Source organism: Girardinichthys multiradiatus, chromosome Y, assembly GCF_021462225.1.
Source record: "Girardinichthys multiradiatus isolate DD_20200921_A chromosome Y, DD_fGirMul_XY1, whole genome shotgun sequence".
NCBI classification, from domain to species: domain Eukaryota; kingdom Metazoa; phylum Chordata; class Actinopteri; order Cyprinodontiformes; family Goodeidae; genus Girardinichthys; species Girardinichthys multiradiatus.
Genome location: NC_061818.1, coordinates 28,345,010 through 28,364,182, shown reverse-complemented (window position 1 = coordinate 28,364,182; position 19,173 = coordinate 28,345,010). Strand labels below are relative to the sequence as shown.

Below are 19,173 nucleotides of genomic sequence, written 5' to 3'. Positions count from 1 at the left end.
TTGAACATTCAATAGAGTACAAAACAACAGCATACAGATGTTGCAAATGCACCTTTTTATTATATATGTGTATATTTTACATTGTAAATATGTATATTCTGTATGAAGAGCAAAGTGTACCGGAGTCAAATTCCGTGTTTGTATGTACAAACTTGGCAATAAAGCTGATTCTGATTCTGAAAATGATTCTGTTTGTTTTAAAGGTCTTAAATAACTTGGCTCCACCCTACTTTTCCACTGCTATATCCTCAATCGGCTCTTAGGTCCGTCAATCAGTTGCTCCTAGTGGTTCCCCACTCAGAGCGTAAGCTTAGAGGAGACAGGGCCTTCTCTATTAGGGCCCCGAAGTTATGGAATCAGAATCAGTGGAGTGTCAGTGTGGTTTCCGGGCTTTGTTAACAAGGCTGGTGGCAGATGGGAAAAAACTGTTCTTGTGGCGTGAGGTTTTGGTCCGGATGGACCGCAGCCTCCTGCCAGAGGGGAGAGTTTCAAAGAGTCTGTGACCGGGGTGGGAGGGATCAGCCAGAATCTTCCCTGCCCGCTTCAGGGTCCTGGAGGTGTACAGTTCCTGGAGCGACAGTAGACTGCAGCCAATCACCTTCTCAGCAGACCGAATGACACGCTGCAGCCTGCCCTTATCCTTGGCTGTAGCAGCGGCGTACCAGATGGTGATGGAGGAGGTGAGGATGGACTCAATGATGGCTGTGTAGAAGTGCACCATCATAGTCTTTGGCAGGTTGAATTTCTTCAGCTGCCGCAGGAAGAACATCCTCTGCTGGGCTTTCTTGATGAGGGAGCTGATGTTTGGCTCCCACTTGAGATCCTGGGAGATGATGGTTCCCAGGAAGCGGAAAGATTCCACAGTGTCAATTGTGGAGTCACAGAGGGTGATGGGGGCAGGTGGGGCTGGGTTCTGCCTGAAGTCCACAACCATCTCCACTGTCTTTAGAGCGTTGAGCTCAAGGTTGTTCTGGCTGCACCAGTCCAACAGATGGTCCACCTCCCATCTGTACGCGGACTCGTCACCATCAGAGTTGAGTCCGATCAGGGTGGTGTCGTCCGCAAACTTCAGAAGCTTGACAGACTGGTGACTGGAGGTGCAGCTGTTGGTGTACAGGGAGAAGAGCAGAGGAGAGAGAACACAGCCTTGGGGGGAACCGGTGCTGATGGTCAGGGAGTCAGAGACGTGCTTCCCCAGCCTCACGCGCTGCTTCCTGTCAGACAGGAAGTCAGTTATCCACCTACAGGTGGAGTCGGGCACACTCAGCTGGGAGAGTTTCTCCTGGAGCAGAGCTGGGACGATGGTGTTGAAGGCAGAGCTGAAATCCACAAACAGGATCCTGGCATAGGTTCCTGTGGAGTTCAGGTGCCGGAGGATGAAGTGAAGGGCTAGGTTGACTGCACCATCTACAAACCTGTTGGCTCTGTAGGCAAACTGCAGGGGGTCCAGGAGGGGGTCGGTGATGTCTTTTAGGTGTGAGAGCACAAGGCGCTCAAAGGACTTAATCACCACAGAGGTCAGGGCGACGGGTCTGAAGTCATTAAGCCCTGTGGTCCTTGGCTTCTTGGGAACAGGGACGATGGTGGAGGACTTGAAGCAGGCTGGCACATGACATGTCTCCAGTGAGGTGTTAAAAATGTCTGTGAAGACTGGAGACAGCTGATCAGCGCAGTGCTTCAGGCTGGCTGGTGAGACAGAATCCGGACCAGCAGCTTTCCGGGGGTTCTGTCTCCTGAAGAGTTTGTTTACGTCCCTCTCCTGGATGGAAAGAGCCGTCCTCGGCGTGGGTAGGGGGCTGGTGGGGGGAACTTTAGGGTGGGGGTTGGAGGTGCCAAGGCCCCTCTTGAGGTTGGAGAGATGGGGGTGGTGGATTGTGGCTGCAGCTGTTGGGGGGCGTCGTGGGGGATGGTTGCAGGACTGTCCCTTTGTCTTTCAAAGCGGCAGTAGAACTCGTTCAGGTTGTTGGCGAGGCGTCGATCGTTGATGGAGTGGGGGGCTTTCGGCTTGTAGTTGGTGATTTGCTTGAGCCCTTTCCAGACAGATGCAGAGTCGTTGGCTGAGAACTGGTTTTGAAGCTTCTCAGAGTACAGTCGTTTGGCCTCTTTCACTGCCTTGCCAAACTTGTACTTTGCCTCTCTGTATATGTCTTTGTCCCCACTCCTGAAGGCCTCTTCCTTATCCAGTCTTAACCTTCTGAGTTTAGCTGTGAACCAGGGTTTGTCGTTGTTGTAACTCACCCTGGTGCATGATGGTACACAGTTGTCCTCACAGAAGCTGATGTAGGAAGTCACAGCCTCTGTGTACTCGTCCAGACTGTTGGTAGTAGTCCTGAACACATCCCAGTCTGTACAGCCTAAACACGCCTGGAGATTCTCCACAGCCTCACTGCTCCACTTCCTTGTCGTTCTCACAACAGGTTTGCAGAGCTTTAGTTTCTGCCTGTATGCAGGAATCAGGTGGACCATGATGTGGTCGGATTGGCCCAGTGCAGCACGTGGGATGGCGTGATAAGCGTCTCTGATGGTGGTGTAACAGTGATCCAGAATGTTGTCCTCTCTGGTCGGACATTTAATAAACTGTCTATATTTGGGGAGTTCGTGGGTCAGATTACCTTTGTTAAAGTCACCAGCGATGATTACTAAGGAGTCCGGGTTGGTCCGCTCCACACTCAGTATCTGGTCGGCGAGCATGCGCTGTGCGACCTGCACGTTAGCTTGCGGCGGGATGTAAACACCGACCAGGATGAACGAAGCGAACTCACGGGGGGAATAGAAAGGCTTACAGTTTATGATGAAGGATTCCAGGTCTGTAGAACAGTGCTGTTGAATCACTGTCACGTCGTTGCACCAACCACTGTTGAGGTAAAAACAGATTCCTCCACCTTTCGCTTTGCCGGAGAGTTCCGTGTCTCTGTCCGCTCTGTAGAGCTGGAATCCTGCCAGCTGCAGCGCAGAGTCCGGTATTAATCCACACAGCCACGTCTCCGTGAAGCACAAAACTGCCGATGAATAAAAGTCCCTGTTTTTCCCCAACAGCAGTTGTAGTTCCTACAGCAGTTGTAGTTCCCGGAATGCTCTACCCTTGCACATTTGGCAGGCACCTTTACTGTCCATTTTTAAAACTTGTTTAAAAACTTGTACCGGTATTGTTTTTATCTGTTTGTATATTGTTTGTATAGTGTTTTTTATTGTTTTTATTGTTAGGCCCTTTGTTTCAACTGTGGCTGGTTAAAAGTGCTATCCAAATAAAGTTGATGATGATGATGATGCTACTCAGCAGCAAATGGAAAAACACAACACTCACCCATTCAAACTGGACAAGTGGCCAAATGGCTCATAATTATCTGAAATCAACATGTTGACAACACGTCATTAACGTGCAGTCATTGTGTTGTTAATGCGCAAACAACATGTAAACAACATGTTGTTTACGTGTTGCTTGTATATCTGGCAGCCTGGGGCTGCTGTGACCTTCTGAAGCCCTTTGCTGCTCTAGGTGCTGTGATTTCCAGGCCTTCTACCGCTCTTGCCACACTTACAAATGTATGCTTCCAGGTGACAAACTCGCACTCATACACACCCACTCAACACAAACACACTTATTTCTACACACATGCTCAACCACCCACCCAGCCACACATCCACACACACTAACACACTCATGTACCGACACAGAATTACTCCGAATAGTCGAAGGTCACATAACAGGTTACTACAACATCAATGTCATCTGCCAACTTTGATGCTGGATTAAATCTGGAATTAGTTAATCACGCCGTTAGGACTCTGTCTTGAAATATCCTTTTTGTAGAGCAAAACTGCCCTGGCACATGTATAGACAATCGTCTGCTCTGTATGGTATGCCAGAAATGCTGAAAAGCAGATTCTCACCTCACGGTTTGCACGGAGGGAATGCATGAGGGATTTTTGTCTTGTTTTGAGTATAGTAGTAAGAAACCAAATATTAGTGAGATTCCAAACTATATACATGTTGACTGTTTAGGTGTCAAATTTTAAGTATAACTGGCAAACCATGCAACGCAAAAACAAACACGTGCAAGATTTTAAGTATAATGTTTTAAGAATTTAAAGTTATCTGTTTTTTCACATGAATTCATTACTGATTGTCTCTTATCTGTGACGTCTGGGTTTGATTTAAAGCCACAGCTTCACCAAAATCCCTTCACGCTTCAGTGTGTTGTGATAGTGAGTTCACGGCAGGCAGGATTACAGACTGATGGGAGAGGGAGGAGACATCCAGATTCCTGCTCTAAGTACAGGAAGGCGGTGACACTAAGATGGTTTGTAATTAACTACCTCTCTCTTTAGAGGTTCTGGCACAGGAACTCAGATCAGCAGCAAATGTGGCTTCTGACAAACCCAACTGCTTGTTTTTACCCAAACCTTTGTGCTTTCAGATTGGATTTCTGGACAGTACACTGCTTTTCATTCAAAGTGTGTACCCTATGCAAATTTTAAAGCTTCTGATTCTGATTCTGATTCTGATTCTGATTGATTTTGCACCTTCAGTTTTTGGGAGCAGCTGCTCCATAACAGAAAAGGACCTTTGTAATACTTTTCATCTGCAACGGTGAGTTATTAATTTCAACCTTGTTTAAAAAGAATGTAAAAAGAATCCAGCTGATTAAATCTTGCATATTTTACCTCTAATTGAGGTTAAATGGAGTAAAAGAATAATAATAATTGTCTTGTTATCAAATAAGATATTGTTATTGACATTTTTCACTGAGACACTTGTACATTTTAAGATCGTGTATTGGTGATGCCCTGTTTGTTTTGCTAATGGTGTTTTTGAGTTAACTGTGCTGTTGATCCAGAGATGGATGGATGTTGGTTTTGGCTGGTTTGTGTTGACTGTCTTCCTTTTATTGTTGATATGCCAAGTTTCAGCCAAGCAAGGAATGCAACAACAGTGGCTGGTCTTGCACAAACTGTACCCAGAGAAGCCCCTACTTCTGCGGCATAAAATATATAAACACAAAATCAGTGTGGAATATCATCCTTGTTTGAATGCAGTTTGCCTGTATGACATAATGCAAAAAATAAAAATCGATAAAGAAACAAACAAAACAAAAAAAGAACATTGAGACAACGCATAAAATGCAAACATTTTTTTAAAATGGAATAAAGGTTTTACAAATATCAAACCATGTATTTTGAGAGACTGTTGGGCATAGAATAATCTAGTTCAGGTTTGACTTTTCTTAATATTGTAGATTTGGGCTGTGATAATCAAAGTTGTTCAGATTCTTTAAAAACTGTAATATAGCCCTTTAATTTAGAGCAAAATAGACTATCTTTAGTGGCATCATTAAGTCATAGTGTATGGGAAGGGGGAACCCATAATTCATTGGTTGCACATGGAAAAAAACAAGAGAAAACTTTGTGGGGTGTTTCCGAGTGGTTCCCAGACATTATGATGCCCTGGCCACATTGCCCATATCAAAATCCACCAGGGATGGGACACCAAGGAGAATAGGATTTTGGGGCCCGGAGCTATCAATCGTCACAACTCAGGCAATATCCCCTTTATAATATCAGTCTTTAAAAATGTCTGTATTACACTTCTAACATAACCATTATTACAGCTTACAGCTTTAAACACTTCTAACATAACCATTATTACAGCTTACAGCTTTAAAGCGTTATCAGCAAAGTTATAATTCACATTCCCTGACTTCACAACCAAATTTTGTTTCTTGAAGCACATTCATTTCATATCATGTATATATTGATTGTGCTTGAGGGGAAGTGTGCATGTTTAAAAATATTTTAAGAGCTTTTTAGTTCTTAGAGAAATTCTCTTGCTCTGTCTTGAACTCATAAGATAACAAAACTAAACAAAAAAACTAAAAAGATGAAGGCATATGACCTCTGGTAAAACCAATAATTCTTCCTGATGTATACATAAATCATTTATTTACTTCTTTAGTTTAGGTGATTGCATTATGGTGAAATTGGTCAACATTAACCTTTACAACAGCAATATATTTTACCCAAGAACAAGTCTTACTACACATATTAAATAAAACATTTTAAGAACCAAGGGTCACAACTTTTGTTCTTATATCTAAAAAAAATATTTAGCTTGCGTGACAATGTCAGAGCTTGACTTAGTTTGCAAGCACCAAGAAGCCACTTATTTTGTCTTGGGCTGGCATGTTCTCAAGAAACTTATCTCTTCATGTAAACTGTCCAGTCAAAGATGATCAGTTTGTCATATTTGTTGCTGTAATCAGTCTTATCATGCCTCCTCTTTCCCCATCAGGCTTTCCTCAAATGTTTGACCGATTAATGGATATGACACTGGCAACAGCTCTGATCTTTTCCCTCATCCTTTGTATGACTACACAAAAAGCTGGAGGGCAGATAGTTGGAGCCAATGGAGAATACAAACAATCATCACGATCCTCAAATCTGAAAGCAGGGCGTTGCTCCTACACTTTCATTGTTCCCCAGCAAAAAATGACAGGAGCTCTGTGTGTGAACACGCACTCTCCAATACCCAACCAATCAGAGGTGGCAGCTCTGAAGTTGGAGCTCAAACGGCAACAGGAACAGCTGGAGAAGCTCCAGAGACAACTGGAGCATGAAGGGTCCCTTGCCACAGAGGTAAGAGCCCTGCACAAAGAGAGCAACAGCATGAATTCACGTATTGCCCATCTTTATGCCCAGCTGCTGCATGAAGTCATCCATACGAAGGACCTGGCTGTGGAGCACCAAAGGTTTGAGAGCCTCCTCCTGAATGTACAGCACAGGTGAGAATAAAAATGCTCAGAAACCATCATCTTATAATTGGTAAGATATCAAGCTCAACTTTATGTTTTCTACTTGTGGCTGGGAACCACAGGCTTTGCAGGTGTCCAGCAGTTACAGGGAACTAGAGAAGAAATATGTAGCGCTCACCTCCAGGATAAGCTTTCAGAACCAGTTTATCGCCAAACTGGAGAAGCAGTGTCAGTGCAGGGATTCCAGACAGCCCTCTCTGGTAGGAATAATGCTGCTTTTGTTTTACATTTGACATGGATGCGAACCGTGGTCAGCAAACAAGCATGTGTTTTTTTCTTGATCTGAACAGGTGATGACTGAACCCCCCAAAAGCCATAGTAATGATCACCTTAACTACAGCATTAAGGCCACCATAATGACAAATGATGTTCAGAGGGACCAGAGTACTCCTTTACACCAACGTCAAGCAAAAACAGTTGAAGATCAGTCCCTGCTTACCTCTACAATTAGTACTCCCACTGAACTGCCTTTTGTTGGCTTCCCTGTAACTAAGTCCCCAGGTACAACAATGTAAAACACATTTTAGAGCATCTGATTACACTCCAAACTTTGTGTATAAACAGGTCTTACTTCTGTCAGAGTTATTTATTTTCTCAAATAAGTAGCAGAAGCTGAAGGAGTCATTGACCTGCTGAAAGAGGTCTTATCTTCTTGGGAAAACCTAAACAGTGTCAAACACAGCAAGTGTCTCTCAGAACACGACCAACATAATGATCACACTCTTGTTCCACAATATTTTTTGTTTTTTTAAATTACACATCTAGCATATACTTGTACACACGATTACAAAGCTGATGGCTGAGACAAAGTGAGTGAGGCACCTGTTTAACTCGTATAATACAAGAGTGCTGATTACTACATCCAGCTCATGTAAAAATGCACATTGTGGCAGCCCGTAGGTTTGTGTGGGAGTTGTTCCTCTGTGTAAACATTTACTCCATGCAGATTCCTGTGTTCACCTTATCAAATTCTTCACATCCTAGAAGATAAATTCAAGCTGTAGATCATCTTTTGGTCTTTCCAACATCAAGATGGTATTTGGGTACGCTGTACAGTAACCAGCACAACTAATTTAGAGTATGTGCAAGAACTACAGGTCAGAGATAAATAAAATCCACCACTGCCAGCAACTAGACATTTTTCAAATATTTTTATTGCTGAATATTTAGAGATATATCATTGCCAGTTAAAAGCAAAAAAGATACATTTAATTTTTTTACAAAGAAAAAAGTAAAACGCAAGGCAAGTTTACTGATGGTATGTGTTTAAGAACATCAGGATGGTTTATCATTCCTTATGCAAGCGTATATTTATATTTCTAATTTGGCAGGAGGAGCAGCAGGAGGACGTTAATGCTGGCCAGCATCCCTGGGTGCCTGGTTCTTCTCATTGTTCTTTCTCCCATGTCCCTGAGAACTGATCTCTCTCTGATCTCTTCCTGTCTGTTCTCTAGCAATGCTAACTAGCTACATGTTTGCATTTTCTTCCAGGCATTTTTGTCCAGTAGGTAGCAGTGAATCATTTACAGATTCCATTCACCTCCACGTTCACTTTTTGCCTCTAAATTAAAAGTCTTTTGTAAAAGCTTGTTTAAATCCACTGTCAAGAAAGGTGGCAATACTTGCATCCTATTTCTAGTTGAGAAACCAATCAGTCTGTTGAAAAATACTTCAGAAAAGTACAAAATGTAATATAAAAAGTCAAAGGAAACATGCCCAAAAAAAATAACAGAGCATCAGCAACCTGTAAGGAGCGCAGATGTGAACCACAGTGAAAAATGTTGCATGTGGGTGTGTTCAGCACCCTAATCTAATTCCCTAAATAAAATCTGGTGCAAACAACTTTCACATGTAATTGTGGTAAAGGTGGTTCTAGAAGGTAGTAACTAAGCGGGTTTTATATGTGTGCATTACTCAGATTAGTACCTGTAAACTATTTTGAAAACCATGTGCCATTTTCCTTCTAATTCACAATAATGCACTATTTTCTGTTGGTCTGTCATATAACATTTCAATAAAAATATTTATGAATATTTTTGCATGACACTGTAATAAGCATACAGCAAACCATGTTGTTTGCTTATGTCCCTCTGGTCCAGGGCCGTGGCAGGACTGCCAGCATGTTCTGGATTCAGGTGAGACCACCAGTGGGATTTACCTCCTTCGCCTTCAGAGTGCTAACCGACTCTTGCAGGCCTGGTGTGAGCAGAGTCAGGCTCAGGGTGGATGGACTGTCATTCAGAGGAGACAAGATGGGTCAGTCAACTTTTTCATGACTAGGGAGCAGTACAAGGTGACGTCAAGCAACTTGAAGTCTGAAAAACACACTGAAAATGAGAAATGTTATGGTGTAGAACAAGCAGTGGACATGTAAGGCTGTAGATTCACATCTCAAATCAATGTCAGTGGTGACAGTTATTAGTTTTAATAGATTTTTAAATATAAAACTAAGTAATTCAGTAATTGCTATAGATTGCTTACTTATATAAAAGTTATAGACATGTATCCTAAATGTTTGCATTGCATTGTTACAGCAAGGCTTTGGAAACCTAAATGGTGAGTACTGGCTTGGCCTGGAACACCTCTACTGGTTGACCCAGCAGGCCAAATACAAACTCCGGGTGTTCCTGGAAGACTGGCAGGGCCGGCAGGTGTTTGCTGAATATGACAGTTTCCACCTGGAACCAGAGAACGACTGGTACCGCCTCCGTTTGGGACAGTACCACGGCAATGCAGGAGACTCCCTGTCATGGCACAACAACAAGGCCTTCACCACTTTGGATCGAGACAAGGATAGGTATGCAGGTCTGCTCCCACCCTGCCTCTGCTTAGCAGTTTTCTGACATGACTTGACTTTATGTGCCAATAATTGCTTCTCTCCTCCGCCTGCATTATCAGGTAACTGCGCTCATTTCCAGAAAGGAGGCTGGTGGTATCACATGTGCGCACACACCAATCTGAACGGCGTGTGGTATCGCTACCAAGATGGGGTCTACTGGGCCGAGTTCCACAGAGGGTCCTACTCTCTGAAACGAGTTTCCATGATGATCAAACCCACTTAGCTGCATCACTGCAGTAAACACAGGAATTCACGAGGATTGTCAGAGCCATAAAAAAGGAAGTGAATGGAATTATTTTGTGCAAATCCTTTTGTCTATAATATTTTGCTGTTAAACAGGTAAAAAACAGTTTAGGTTTGTTGTATTTTGAAATTCCTACTGTTATTTTGAAAGTTATACTTATAGGAAGGAAGGATCAGAGAAGCACAGATCAATACAGTTTTTTGACCTTGCTAACCACGTGTGGAGGAAATAATATCAAGAACTTGTAGAAAATTAACTATGTCCATTTTGTATTTCATTGCTAAATGGATGTTTTGCTGGCTTTTTTCTAGATAAAATTTATTTGTAATTCCACTGTTTGCATGCGTCCTTTACTTTCCAAAAGTGCTTCAGGACTGACACAGATACTGGATCTGCTGTCATAACATATTCAAAAAACGTCTAACGGAAAAAAGGCACATAAAGCTGGAAAAAGGTCAGATGACGCTGCTTGAAAGGATGAGCCATTTTGAAGACCATCATGTGTTGTAAGTAGCTAACATGCTATTACCAGGCTTATGATGCTAATGGAGCTATAAGGTGCGCACTACCTCTCATGCTGCCTACATATGGAGTGTTGAAGTTAATTCAAGCTCTGGATGATCTGTGAGGACACTAAAAGCCTGTGAAGAACATTTTTCAAGTTTCTTGAGTTACAGAAACCTATTTTTGTGTTGATTGAACATTAAGTTTCCAATAATGAGCAACTGAGCAACTGTTTGATACAGCATGTAACACAAAAAGCAGTGGAAGAGAAGCTAAACAGGCATATTGGCCAAAGAAGGGCAAACTGGCTCAGATTTCAGCTAAAAGGAAAGAAATAGACAACATGAAAAATAAATAAAAGCAGAGCTAGCTCTAGCACAAGAAGCTCTTCAGTTGTTATAAACACTAGCCCAGCGGCACTGTAAGGATTATGATTATTGATGAATTAATATTTATCAAAAATGTATTAAAAATCATAATTCAGGAAAAGTATTTTTTTAACCAAAATCCTTACTTATGGATAGAAATCAGAGATGTCCTCTGGTGTTGTGGTTATGGGCTCAAAGCTCTTAATAATTACAGTTAGCAACTTCTCATTAATAAATGATTATTATTAACCAAACCACTGTTTAATCAACCGCTTCACCAAAGGTGGGGGAACTTCGACCTTATTTTGACAGATAAATCACTCTTGCACGAAATAAACACAAACGCTTCTCTTAATTATATATATGAAGATTTATTGAAGCCATATAATTCTGATATATTCTGACAATATTCATAGTCATGAAAATAAGAACAACTCTTTGAATGAGAAGGTGTGTCCAAACGTTTGGTCTGTATTGTACGTTCTGAGGACTTCATCTCCTAACTTCTGTTTGCATCTGGATTCAGACCAAGCTGGCAGTTTCCTGCTTCCTTCGTTTCCTGGACGAAGGTATAAGCGTGTCCTGTCCACCCTCCAACGCAAGTATCTGCACATTGAACTCTCTCCTGAAATCACCAAGCTCACTCAAACAGCACCAGAGAATTCATCTGAAAACCTCAGCTTCGACAACCCGGACTCCGAATTCCTCTACCCCTGGCGACCTGACCGCTTCCACTTAGTAAGCAGTTTACCTGACTTTCAGAATTGCTTGTCGTTTACTGTCTCATTTAGTTCCCTGTTTTCACCAGTTCTCTTCCCCTCTTTCCATACAGTTGCTGGTTTGTCCGTTCACGTTTCCTGATTGTTTGAGACACAATAAAAACATTATCTTATTTATTCTTTCTCTCCGGACTGTTCTTCTGTATGTGGGTCAGATCTATTACGAAAACAATGACATTTAGAGGAAGGAAGGATCAGAGAAGCACGGATCAATACAGTTTTTTGACCGTGCTAATCGTGTGTAGAGGAAATAATATGAAGAATTTTTAGAAAAGGAACTTTTTCCAATTTGCTTTTTTTTTTTTTTTTGGCTAAATGGCTCTTTTGCTGGCATTTTTTTAGCTAAAGATTTTTGGTAAATCTATGGTTTGCATTACTTTCCAAGAGTGCTTCAGGAATGCCACAGGTACTGAATCTGCTGCCATAACAAGGATGACACAAAAAACAATAAACAAGATGCAGAGAAAGGTAAACATTATGAATAAAATGTAAAAGAACAAAAATGTTTTAAAATGAATGCCATAATTTACATAAATCATTGAGTTCTGGATGTTTCCACTCTGTTCAGATAAATCTCACTCCAGATAAGGAAAGTGGTTGCACTCAAAGCAAAAACACCTTTCCCATGCTGCTCTTTGTGGACTTGGACTATTCTCTCTGACGTCCTGATCGCTCTGTAGCTTGACGTCTTTGGTACTGCTGCCTTAGCTCTACACAGAGGTTCAGTTGGTTAGGATGCTCTGGATGATGCAGCTGTAGGATCTGGTTAGGATATTTTTATATCTTTTTAAACATTAGGTCAAACTTCATTATTCTCTTTTTAAAACTGCTGCTCCTCTGTGTTGTATATATATACATTATTTCCCTTGTTTACAAAATAAAAAACTGAAAAGGGCATTGCACAAAAGTATTCAGACCCCCTGAGTCAATACTTTGTGGAACCACCTTTTGCTGCAATTACGGCTGCAAGTCTTTTAGGGTATGTTTCTACAAGCTTTGCACATCTAGTGACTGAAATTTTTGCCCATTCTTCTTTGCAAAACAGCTCAAGCTCAATCAGATTAGATGGAGAGCATTTGTGAACATCAGTTTTCAGATCTTGACACAGATTCTTGACTGGGTTTAGGTCTGGACTTTGACTGGGCCATTCTAACACATTAATATGTTTTGTTTTAAACCATTCCATTGTAGTGGCTTTATGTCTAGGTTTGCTGTCCTGCTGGAAGGTGGACCTCCGCCCCAGTCTCAAGTCTTTTGCAGACTCCAAAGGTTTTCTTCCAAGATTGCCCTGTGTTTGGCTCCATCCATATTCCCATCACCTCTGACCACCTTTCCTGTCCCTGCTGATGAGAAGCACTCCCAGAGCATGATGCTGCCACCACCATATTTGATAGTGGGGATGGTGTGTTCAGAGTGATGTGCAATTTTAGTTCTCTGCCACACATAGCATTTTGCATTTTGGCCAAAAAGTTCAATTTTGGTCTTGTCTGACCAAAGCACCTTCTTCCACATGTTTGCTGTGTCCCCAACATGGCTTCTGGCAAACTGCAAATGGGACTTCTTATGGTTTTCTTTTAACAATGGCTTTCTTCTAGCCACTCTTCCATAAAGACCACATTTGTTCAGTGCACGACTAATAATTGTCCTGTGAACAGGTTAGCCCAGCTGAGCAGTGGATCTCTGCAGTTCGTCCAGAGTCACCATGGGATTCTGGGCTGCATCTCTGATCAGTGCTCTCCTTGTTGGGCCTGTAAGTTTAGGTGGACAGCCTTGTCTTAGTAGTTTACAGTTGTGTTATACTCTTTCCATTTCCAGATGATGGATTGAACAGTGCTCCATGAGATGTTCAAAGCTTGGGAAATCTTTTTATTGCCTAAGCCTGCTTTAAACTTCTCCACAACTTTATCCCTGACCTGTCTGGTGTGTTCCTTGGACTTCATGATGATGTTTGCTCCCCAGTATTCTATTTACCAACCTCTGAGGCCATCACAAAGCAGCTGTATTTGTACTGAGCTTAGATTACACACAGGTGGACTTTATGTAGTCATTAGCAACCATCCAGCAACACTTTTCATTTTTGTTATTTGTAAAAAAAAGAAATTATATATAATTTTCATTCCACTTCACCATTCACTTCACCTTGTGTTTGTCTTTTACATTAACTCTGAATAAAATATGTTTAAGTTTGTGGTTGTAATGTGACAATATGTGGAAAATTTCAAGGGGTATGAATACTTTTACAAGCCACTGCATACTGTATGAGTGCTAACACATTTATTAGTTTAGAATTTAGATGATTAGATTAGATTATATTAGATTATATTAGATTAGATTAGATTAGATGACACTTTGGACCTTGAGGCATCCTAGGAAGACCTCAATGTTAAAGCAAAAACAAAAATCCGATATAAACCTTAGTAATGGCATTAGTCTCCTAAAATAAACCATAAGGCTTTGACTTGCCAGCTTGTTCAACTTGTCATTAGAAGGCACTATTGATCAAAACCATTGATGTACTTGTTTCTTTAAAATTAATATAATAAAAATGGACTCAAAGCTCCACTCAAAGGTTGGCTACTCCGCCAACTTATTCTATGAATTGTTTTATTGCCACATTACCATATTTACTACGTTTTCATCTAGAAAACTCAGAAGCAGCACATATGGGTGGAGGGAATTAACAACAACGGTTGCACCACAGTGTTTCCTGTTTCCTGTGCATAAGGGCGTTTGGTTTACCCAGCAGAATACTTTCTTTTTCCCAACAGCATCTGTTCAGCAGCCAAACACGAGTCAGCACATCCAGGGCCAGTTCTTGGCCAGGATTCATCTCATTCAGTCAAATAGAATATCCTCCTTTGGAGCTTCATTAAATACTTTACAGCACACACATGAGCCTTCCTCCACCTGCGTGCCGGTTCGGCATGGTGCCTCTCAGGATGTTGGGGCTTCTCCTGCTCTCGTTGTTAACCTATGGTGAGTGGAAACTATACAGTGATGCTGCGTGATTGCTTTGTATTGCTTTATATTGTTGTTGTATTTTATCTCGTTATGGATGAAAATGTGATGTTGACGTAGTTTCTTACTTTTTGTTGTACTTTTTTATTTTAGTTGCTCCTCGTGTGGTAGCGTGTAACCACTTTCAAATGGAAAATTCTTTAACAGATTGTAAAGGTTGTAGAAATATTTTTTGGTTTTATTCTTTTAGTTTTGTATGAGCAAATTAATGGTTGTGAGTTCAGGCTTTGAATTAAGTTTAAAAAAAATGAAGGCTAAACAAAACATTTAGGTACACCAGAATTAAAATGGTGTTATTCTAAGTGGGAGGGGTAGGTGTTGTAATGACCACACATAAACCAAACCTAAAGATGTAATTTGGGCTGTTTGCAGAAACTGGGTGTGGTGATAAAGTTCATTTTACTGGAACTGCACAGGAACATTTTATTTACAATTTATTGCGTCAAACATACATTTTGCACAAACTTGAAACTACTTCTTGAATGCTTGGTTAAATGTTTGCAAATACATCAAAATCAATAAATAAGCAAAATTTATCAGACATGGCAGACAATTTGCTTTTCGTCTGTTGTTGGTTTTAAGAAGATCTTAAATTCTCAGACTTTTAAGTCACAGATACAATAAAGATGAACAATCACTCGTTTATTGTTACCTGCCTTTTTAATGCGATAGTATTTTTATTTTATTTTGTCAGTCAATATGCACATTTATGTGCATGTTTGTAACATTTAAACCACAATGATTAACAATTTGCAAATTTGCAAACTGTAGAACTTGCCAACATGAAGTACAATTCCACCACGCCACTATTTCTCTATCAACAGGTAGCAACCTCACATGCCCCCCAAGACTTGACCTTCTGATCCTGGATGCTCCTGGGATCATAGAATATGGAACAGAAGTTCATGCAAACTGCTCCACAACAGAAAAAAGGTTTGAAGAATTAACCCTATGGCTTGGAAACAAACGCTGTGAAAGTCAAATAAGGGAAACTCATGTCTCCTGTGATGCACCAGCATCAGACTTTCAGATGAAGGCAGTGTGCATAATTAAGTTTAATGGCACCTTTCAATGCAGCGAAGAGCTTGCATTAACCGTATACAGTAAGTTTATTGTCAGATGAAGACAAAATACTCTTAGAGAAATATCTCAATATGAACATTAATTAACATGATTTCATCCTTATTAATTTTGTTTTAATAGGGAACCCAGAGGTTAGGCTCACTGTTAAGGATGGAAATGTCAGGCAGACAGATTATGAACTGCACTGTGATGTCTTTAATGATACCTCTGGTCAAAACTTCTCTCTCACATGGTACAAAAACAATAAAATCTTTAAGACAGTTCCCTTCATTGAGTCACACGGAAAGCGAGAAAACATTTCCGATATACTGACCATTGACATCAGCAGGGAAGAGAATTTTGCTGACTTTAGATGTGAAGTTCAACTGGATCTTGGACTGCAGAAACCACCGAATCCTGTTATTTCTACAACATACATTCTCTCAGCACGCTGTGAGTAAACATGTTTGCCTTATGATAATATTGTCTTTTACTTTTTTGTTAGTTCTCTGCTCAAGGGCTTTAATTCAAATTTCAATGAATAAAAAGTATTCACTTCCCTTTTTAGATGTCCCCGAGGTCAGTACATATTCTAACAAGAACATCACTGTGGCCAAGGGTGGTGATGCAACCCTTCTCTGTGATGTAGAGGGGAACCCGCCTCCTGAGTATCAGTGGACTGTTGATGAAGAGCCTTTGTCTGAAACCACTGACAGGCTTGACATTTTTCAGGTTAACAGCAGTTCAACCTATACCTGCACAGCTACAAATATTCTGGGAAACGTAACTGTGCAAGTTTATGTTGTTGTCGAAGAAATGACGACAACAGGCCCTGCAGCCGTGTCAAACCCAGAGGAAAAGGCACTTGAAAGTATGCATTTATGTTGATGTCACAGTTAAAGACGTATTTCTTATTGTGCATCAAATCAAGTTATGATTCAAAATGTTTGCCTGTTGAATGACAGATTGTGGCTTAACCTTGATGCCCTCTGAAGTTTATGTGAAATATGGAGATCCAGCTTCGATAAATTGCAGCACAGCCAGCAGAGATGTTGCTAAAATGTCCTGGGAGTTTTCAGTCGGCAGCAGTTCTGAAACACCTCCCACTGTAACTTGGACGGTTGAGAAACTAAAAGACTTCACTGCGAAGCCTTTTTGCTTTGTCACTCTGAATGATGATAGTCAGTGCGTTATAAATCCAGATATTATTCTTTACAGTGAGTACTCTATCACGCCTTTTGCTCTTAACTGTTTTAATTTTTATGATCAAATATTTGTGGATTGGATGTAAATAATTATTTTTACTTTGTTTTGTTTTGTTTATAGAGCTTCCAGATTCGGTGGCAGTATCTGCGGTGGGTAATGATTCAATGAGAGAGGGTGAAGAGCATCAGTTGCAGTGTGCCATTCACACAGTGACCCCTGCAAATAAGCTCCTTGTGAAGTGGTATAAAGACAATGAAAATGTCTTCTCAGATGACAAAAAAAACCTGAGTTTGTCCCCACCAGGAAGTCTTAAAAATCTGTTTTATTTCTACACTTTCACTGCCAAGAAAAGCGACAATGGATCACTTTTCAGATGTGAGGCTGAGTTTCAGTTTGGTCCTGCAGGGCCACTGGTGCCCCCATCAATGGCCTCAAAACCTTACACTGCTCATGTACACTGTAGGTTTTTCATTTGATCATTTTTAACGTTTCTACCTACCAAATAATGTTCAAATAACTGAATCCTAATTTTCTTCTGCAGATAAGCCAACCTTCAAAGCTTGCAATAGTCATCACACTGGTGTGGAAAATAGATTCCGTCTGCATGATTTGTCTTGTGAAACTGATGGGAACCCTCCACCTGATATTAAGTGGTACTACAATGGTGCACTGATTGATTCATTGAAGCTCCTTAACAGGAATGACTCTGGGATCTACACAGCTACAGTGCATAATTCAATGGGCCAGGTTAAAACTGATGTTAGCATCAGAGTTGAATGTGGGTCTACGTCTTTCACATTTTATTGCATTTAAGCCAAAATCTGTTGATTATTATTAAGAATATTTTGATGCTTTTCTATATTTACAGACAGACCCAGTTTGTCCTGTCAGATGCTGTATGAGGTTAAAGTAAACGAAGCACCAAAAACTTTGTGTGAACTAGAGGGTTCACCTCCCCCTGACATCTCTTGGTTAAAAAATGGAACTGAGATCTTTCCACGGCACTGGAAAAAACATGAGAGTGGAAACTATTCACTAAAAGCATCCAACAAACATGGAAAAGCTGAGCAGCATTTTTATCTGAACATTTTGTGTAAGTCTGAACTTTAGAGCCTCTCTCTCACTCTTTATTTTGTGCTCACTGTAGCTGCAAACAATTTAGAATTAGAGATAAACCTAACAACATTTTGAAAGTAGTTTTTTTTGTTTCTACAGACTCCCCTGAGTTCACGGAGCCAGATACCACTGTGGGTTTTACTGTAGACAACAACGTGTGTTTAGTTTGCAATGCTGATGGCAACCCTGAGCCTGAGATCAAATGGACCCACTACCAGCCTGCAGATAATGTACGGGAGACCACTGTGGGGCGCCAGAAGATCATAACCATCACAAGAGCCACGTCTACTAATGCTGGCCATTTCATCTGTGTTGCCACGAATAAAGTTGGGAATGTGACAAGAAGTGTCATTCTGGTGAAGAGAGGTAGAATTCTTGGATTGGCGCAATAAATAAATAAATAAATAAATAATGCAAATATACAAAGTAATTTCGCAAATCGTATACACGTACACACACACACTATAGATCACAAAGCAAGAACTAAACTTTACATGAAGAGTTGTAAGCTATTATTTCAGCTTTGTTTTTTTTCTTCTCTTGCAGATAAAATCGATCACTTCTTCACGTACTGGTGGGTTATCCTGCTACTAGTACTACTGATCGTGATTGCCATTTTGGGACTCATATATCGAAATAACCGCAGAAAACAAGGACTGTATAATTTTGTTTATGACAAAAACATCCCAATGCAAAGCAACACCACTGTAGAGAATGGGGCGCAATTACTGAATGGTGAAAACTAAAGTTGAAAGCAAAAGCCGCTTGTAAATAAACATTATTAACCTCATATATGCTAAAACAGTTAAAAAAAACGACTTTTGTGCAAAATGTTAAACTGTTGTGTTTTAGCTTTTAAACGTTCTTTTTACACTTTCATCATCATTGCTTTTGTACATTTTGTTCTTGCATCATCAGTTATTAAATATGTAAAAATAAATTGTAGCACCTTTATTGTAGTACATTTTTCTTGATCATGTATTAAAAGAATAACGGAGTAACTGATTACTTATTTTAACTGGGGGCACTGTATCTCATTTTAAAATGTTCGCTCGTATTCCTGACTTGAATAATTGACTGGTAAAAAAAAGAGTTTCAGCATGCTGATTTTTGCTTGTAAAGCTGGAACAAGAGGAGGACATCATGAGAGGGCTGAAGGAAATGTAGATGTAACGGAGACTCCAGGCCGAGCGGGTTTTAAGGGTGAGCTGGCCCTTTAAGGCAGCGC

The 19,173-nt window shown here is 40.8% G+C and overlaps 2 protein-coding genes across 2 annotated transcripts; both read left to right on the top strand.

Annotated features, from left to right (window-relative positions):
• Window positions 1-7,686: 7,686 nt before the first annotated feature.
• LOC124864163 (angiopoietin-related protein 2-like) lies at window positions 7,687-9,810 on the top strand. The gene is made up of 4 exons (XM_047358829.1): window positions 7,687-7,705; window positions 8,909-9,102; window positions 9,344-9,606; window positions 9,708-9,810. Exons 1-4 carry the CDS (start codon window positions 7,687-7,689, stop codon window positions 9,709-9,711), a joined length of 480 nt encoding a protein of 159 aa, XP_047214785.1. The 3' UTR covers window positions 9,712-9,810.
• Window positions 9,811-14,274: 4,464 nt separating this feature from the next.
• LOC124864564 (hemicentin-1-like) lies at window positions 14,275-18,860 on the top strand. Its single transcript, XM_047359393.1, has 10 exons — window positions 14,275-14,519; window positions 15,386-15,664; window positions 15,765-16,076; window positions 16,192-16,494; window positions 16,589-16,840; window positions 16,950-17,288; window positions 17,371-17,607; window positions 17,698-17,922; window positions 18,045-18,311; window positions 18,492-18,860. The coding sequence occupies exons 1-10, from the start codon at window positions 14,435-14,437 to the stop codon at window positions 18,689-18,691; spliced, it is 2,499 nt and encodes an 832-aa protein (XP_047215349.1). The 5' UTR covers window positions 14,275-14,434; the 3' UTR covers window positions 18,692-18,860.
• The last annotated feature ends 313 nt before the right edge of the window (window positions 18,861-19,173 follow it).

Excerpts from the sequence above, each read along its gene's own strand:
- LOC124864564 (XM_047359393.1), top strand. The coding sequence starts at position 14,435 with ATGAGCCTTCCTCCACCTGCGTGCCGGTTCGGCATGGTGCCTCTCAGG. Across the intron at positions 14,520-15,385 it reads GCTCTCGTTGTTAACCTATG|GTAGCAACCTCACATGCCCC; the intron begins GTGAGTGGAAAC and ends CTCTATCAACAG. Across the intron at positions 17,923-18,044 it reads TTTTTATCTGAACATTTTGT|ACTCCCCTGAGTTCACGGAG; the intron begins GTAAGTCTGAAC and ends TTGTTTCTACAG.
- LOC124864163 (XM_047358829.1), top strand. Across the intron at positions 9,103-9,343 it reads TGACTAGGGAGCAGTACAAG|CAAGGCTTTGGAAACCTAAA; the intron begins GTGACGTCAAGC and ends GCATTGTTACAG.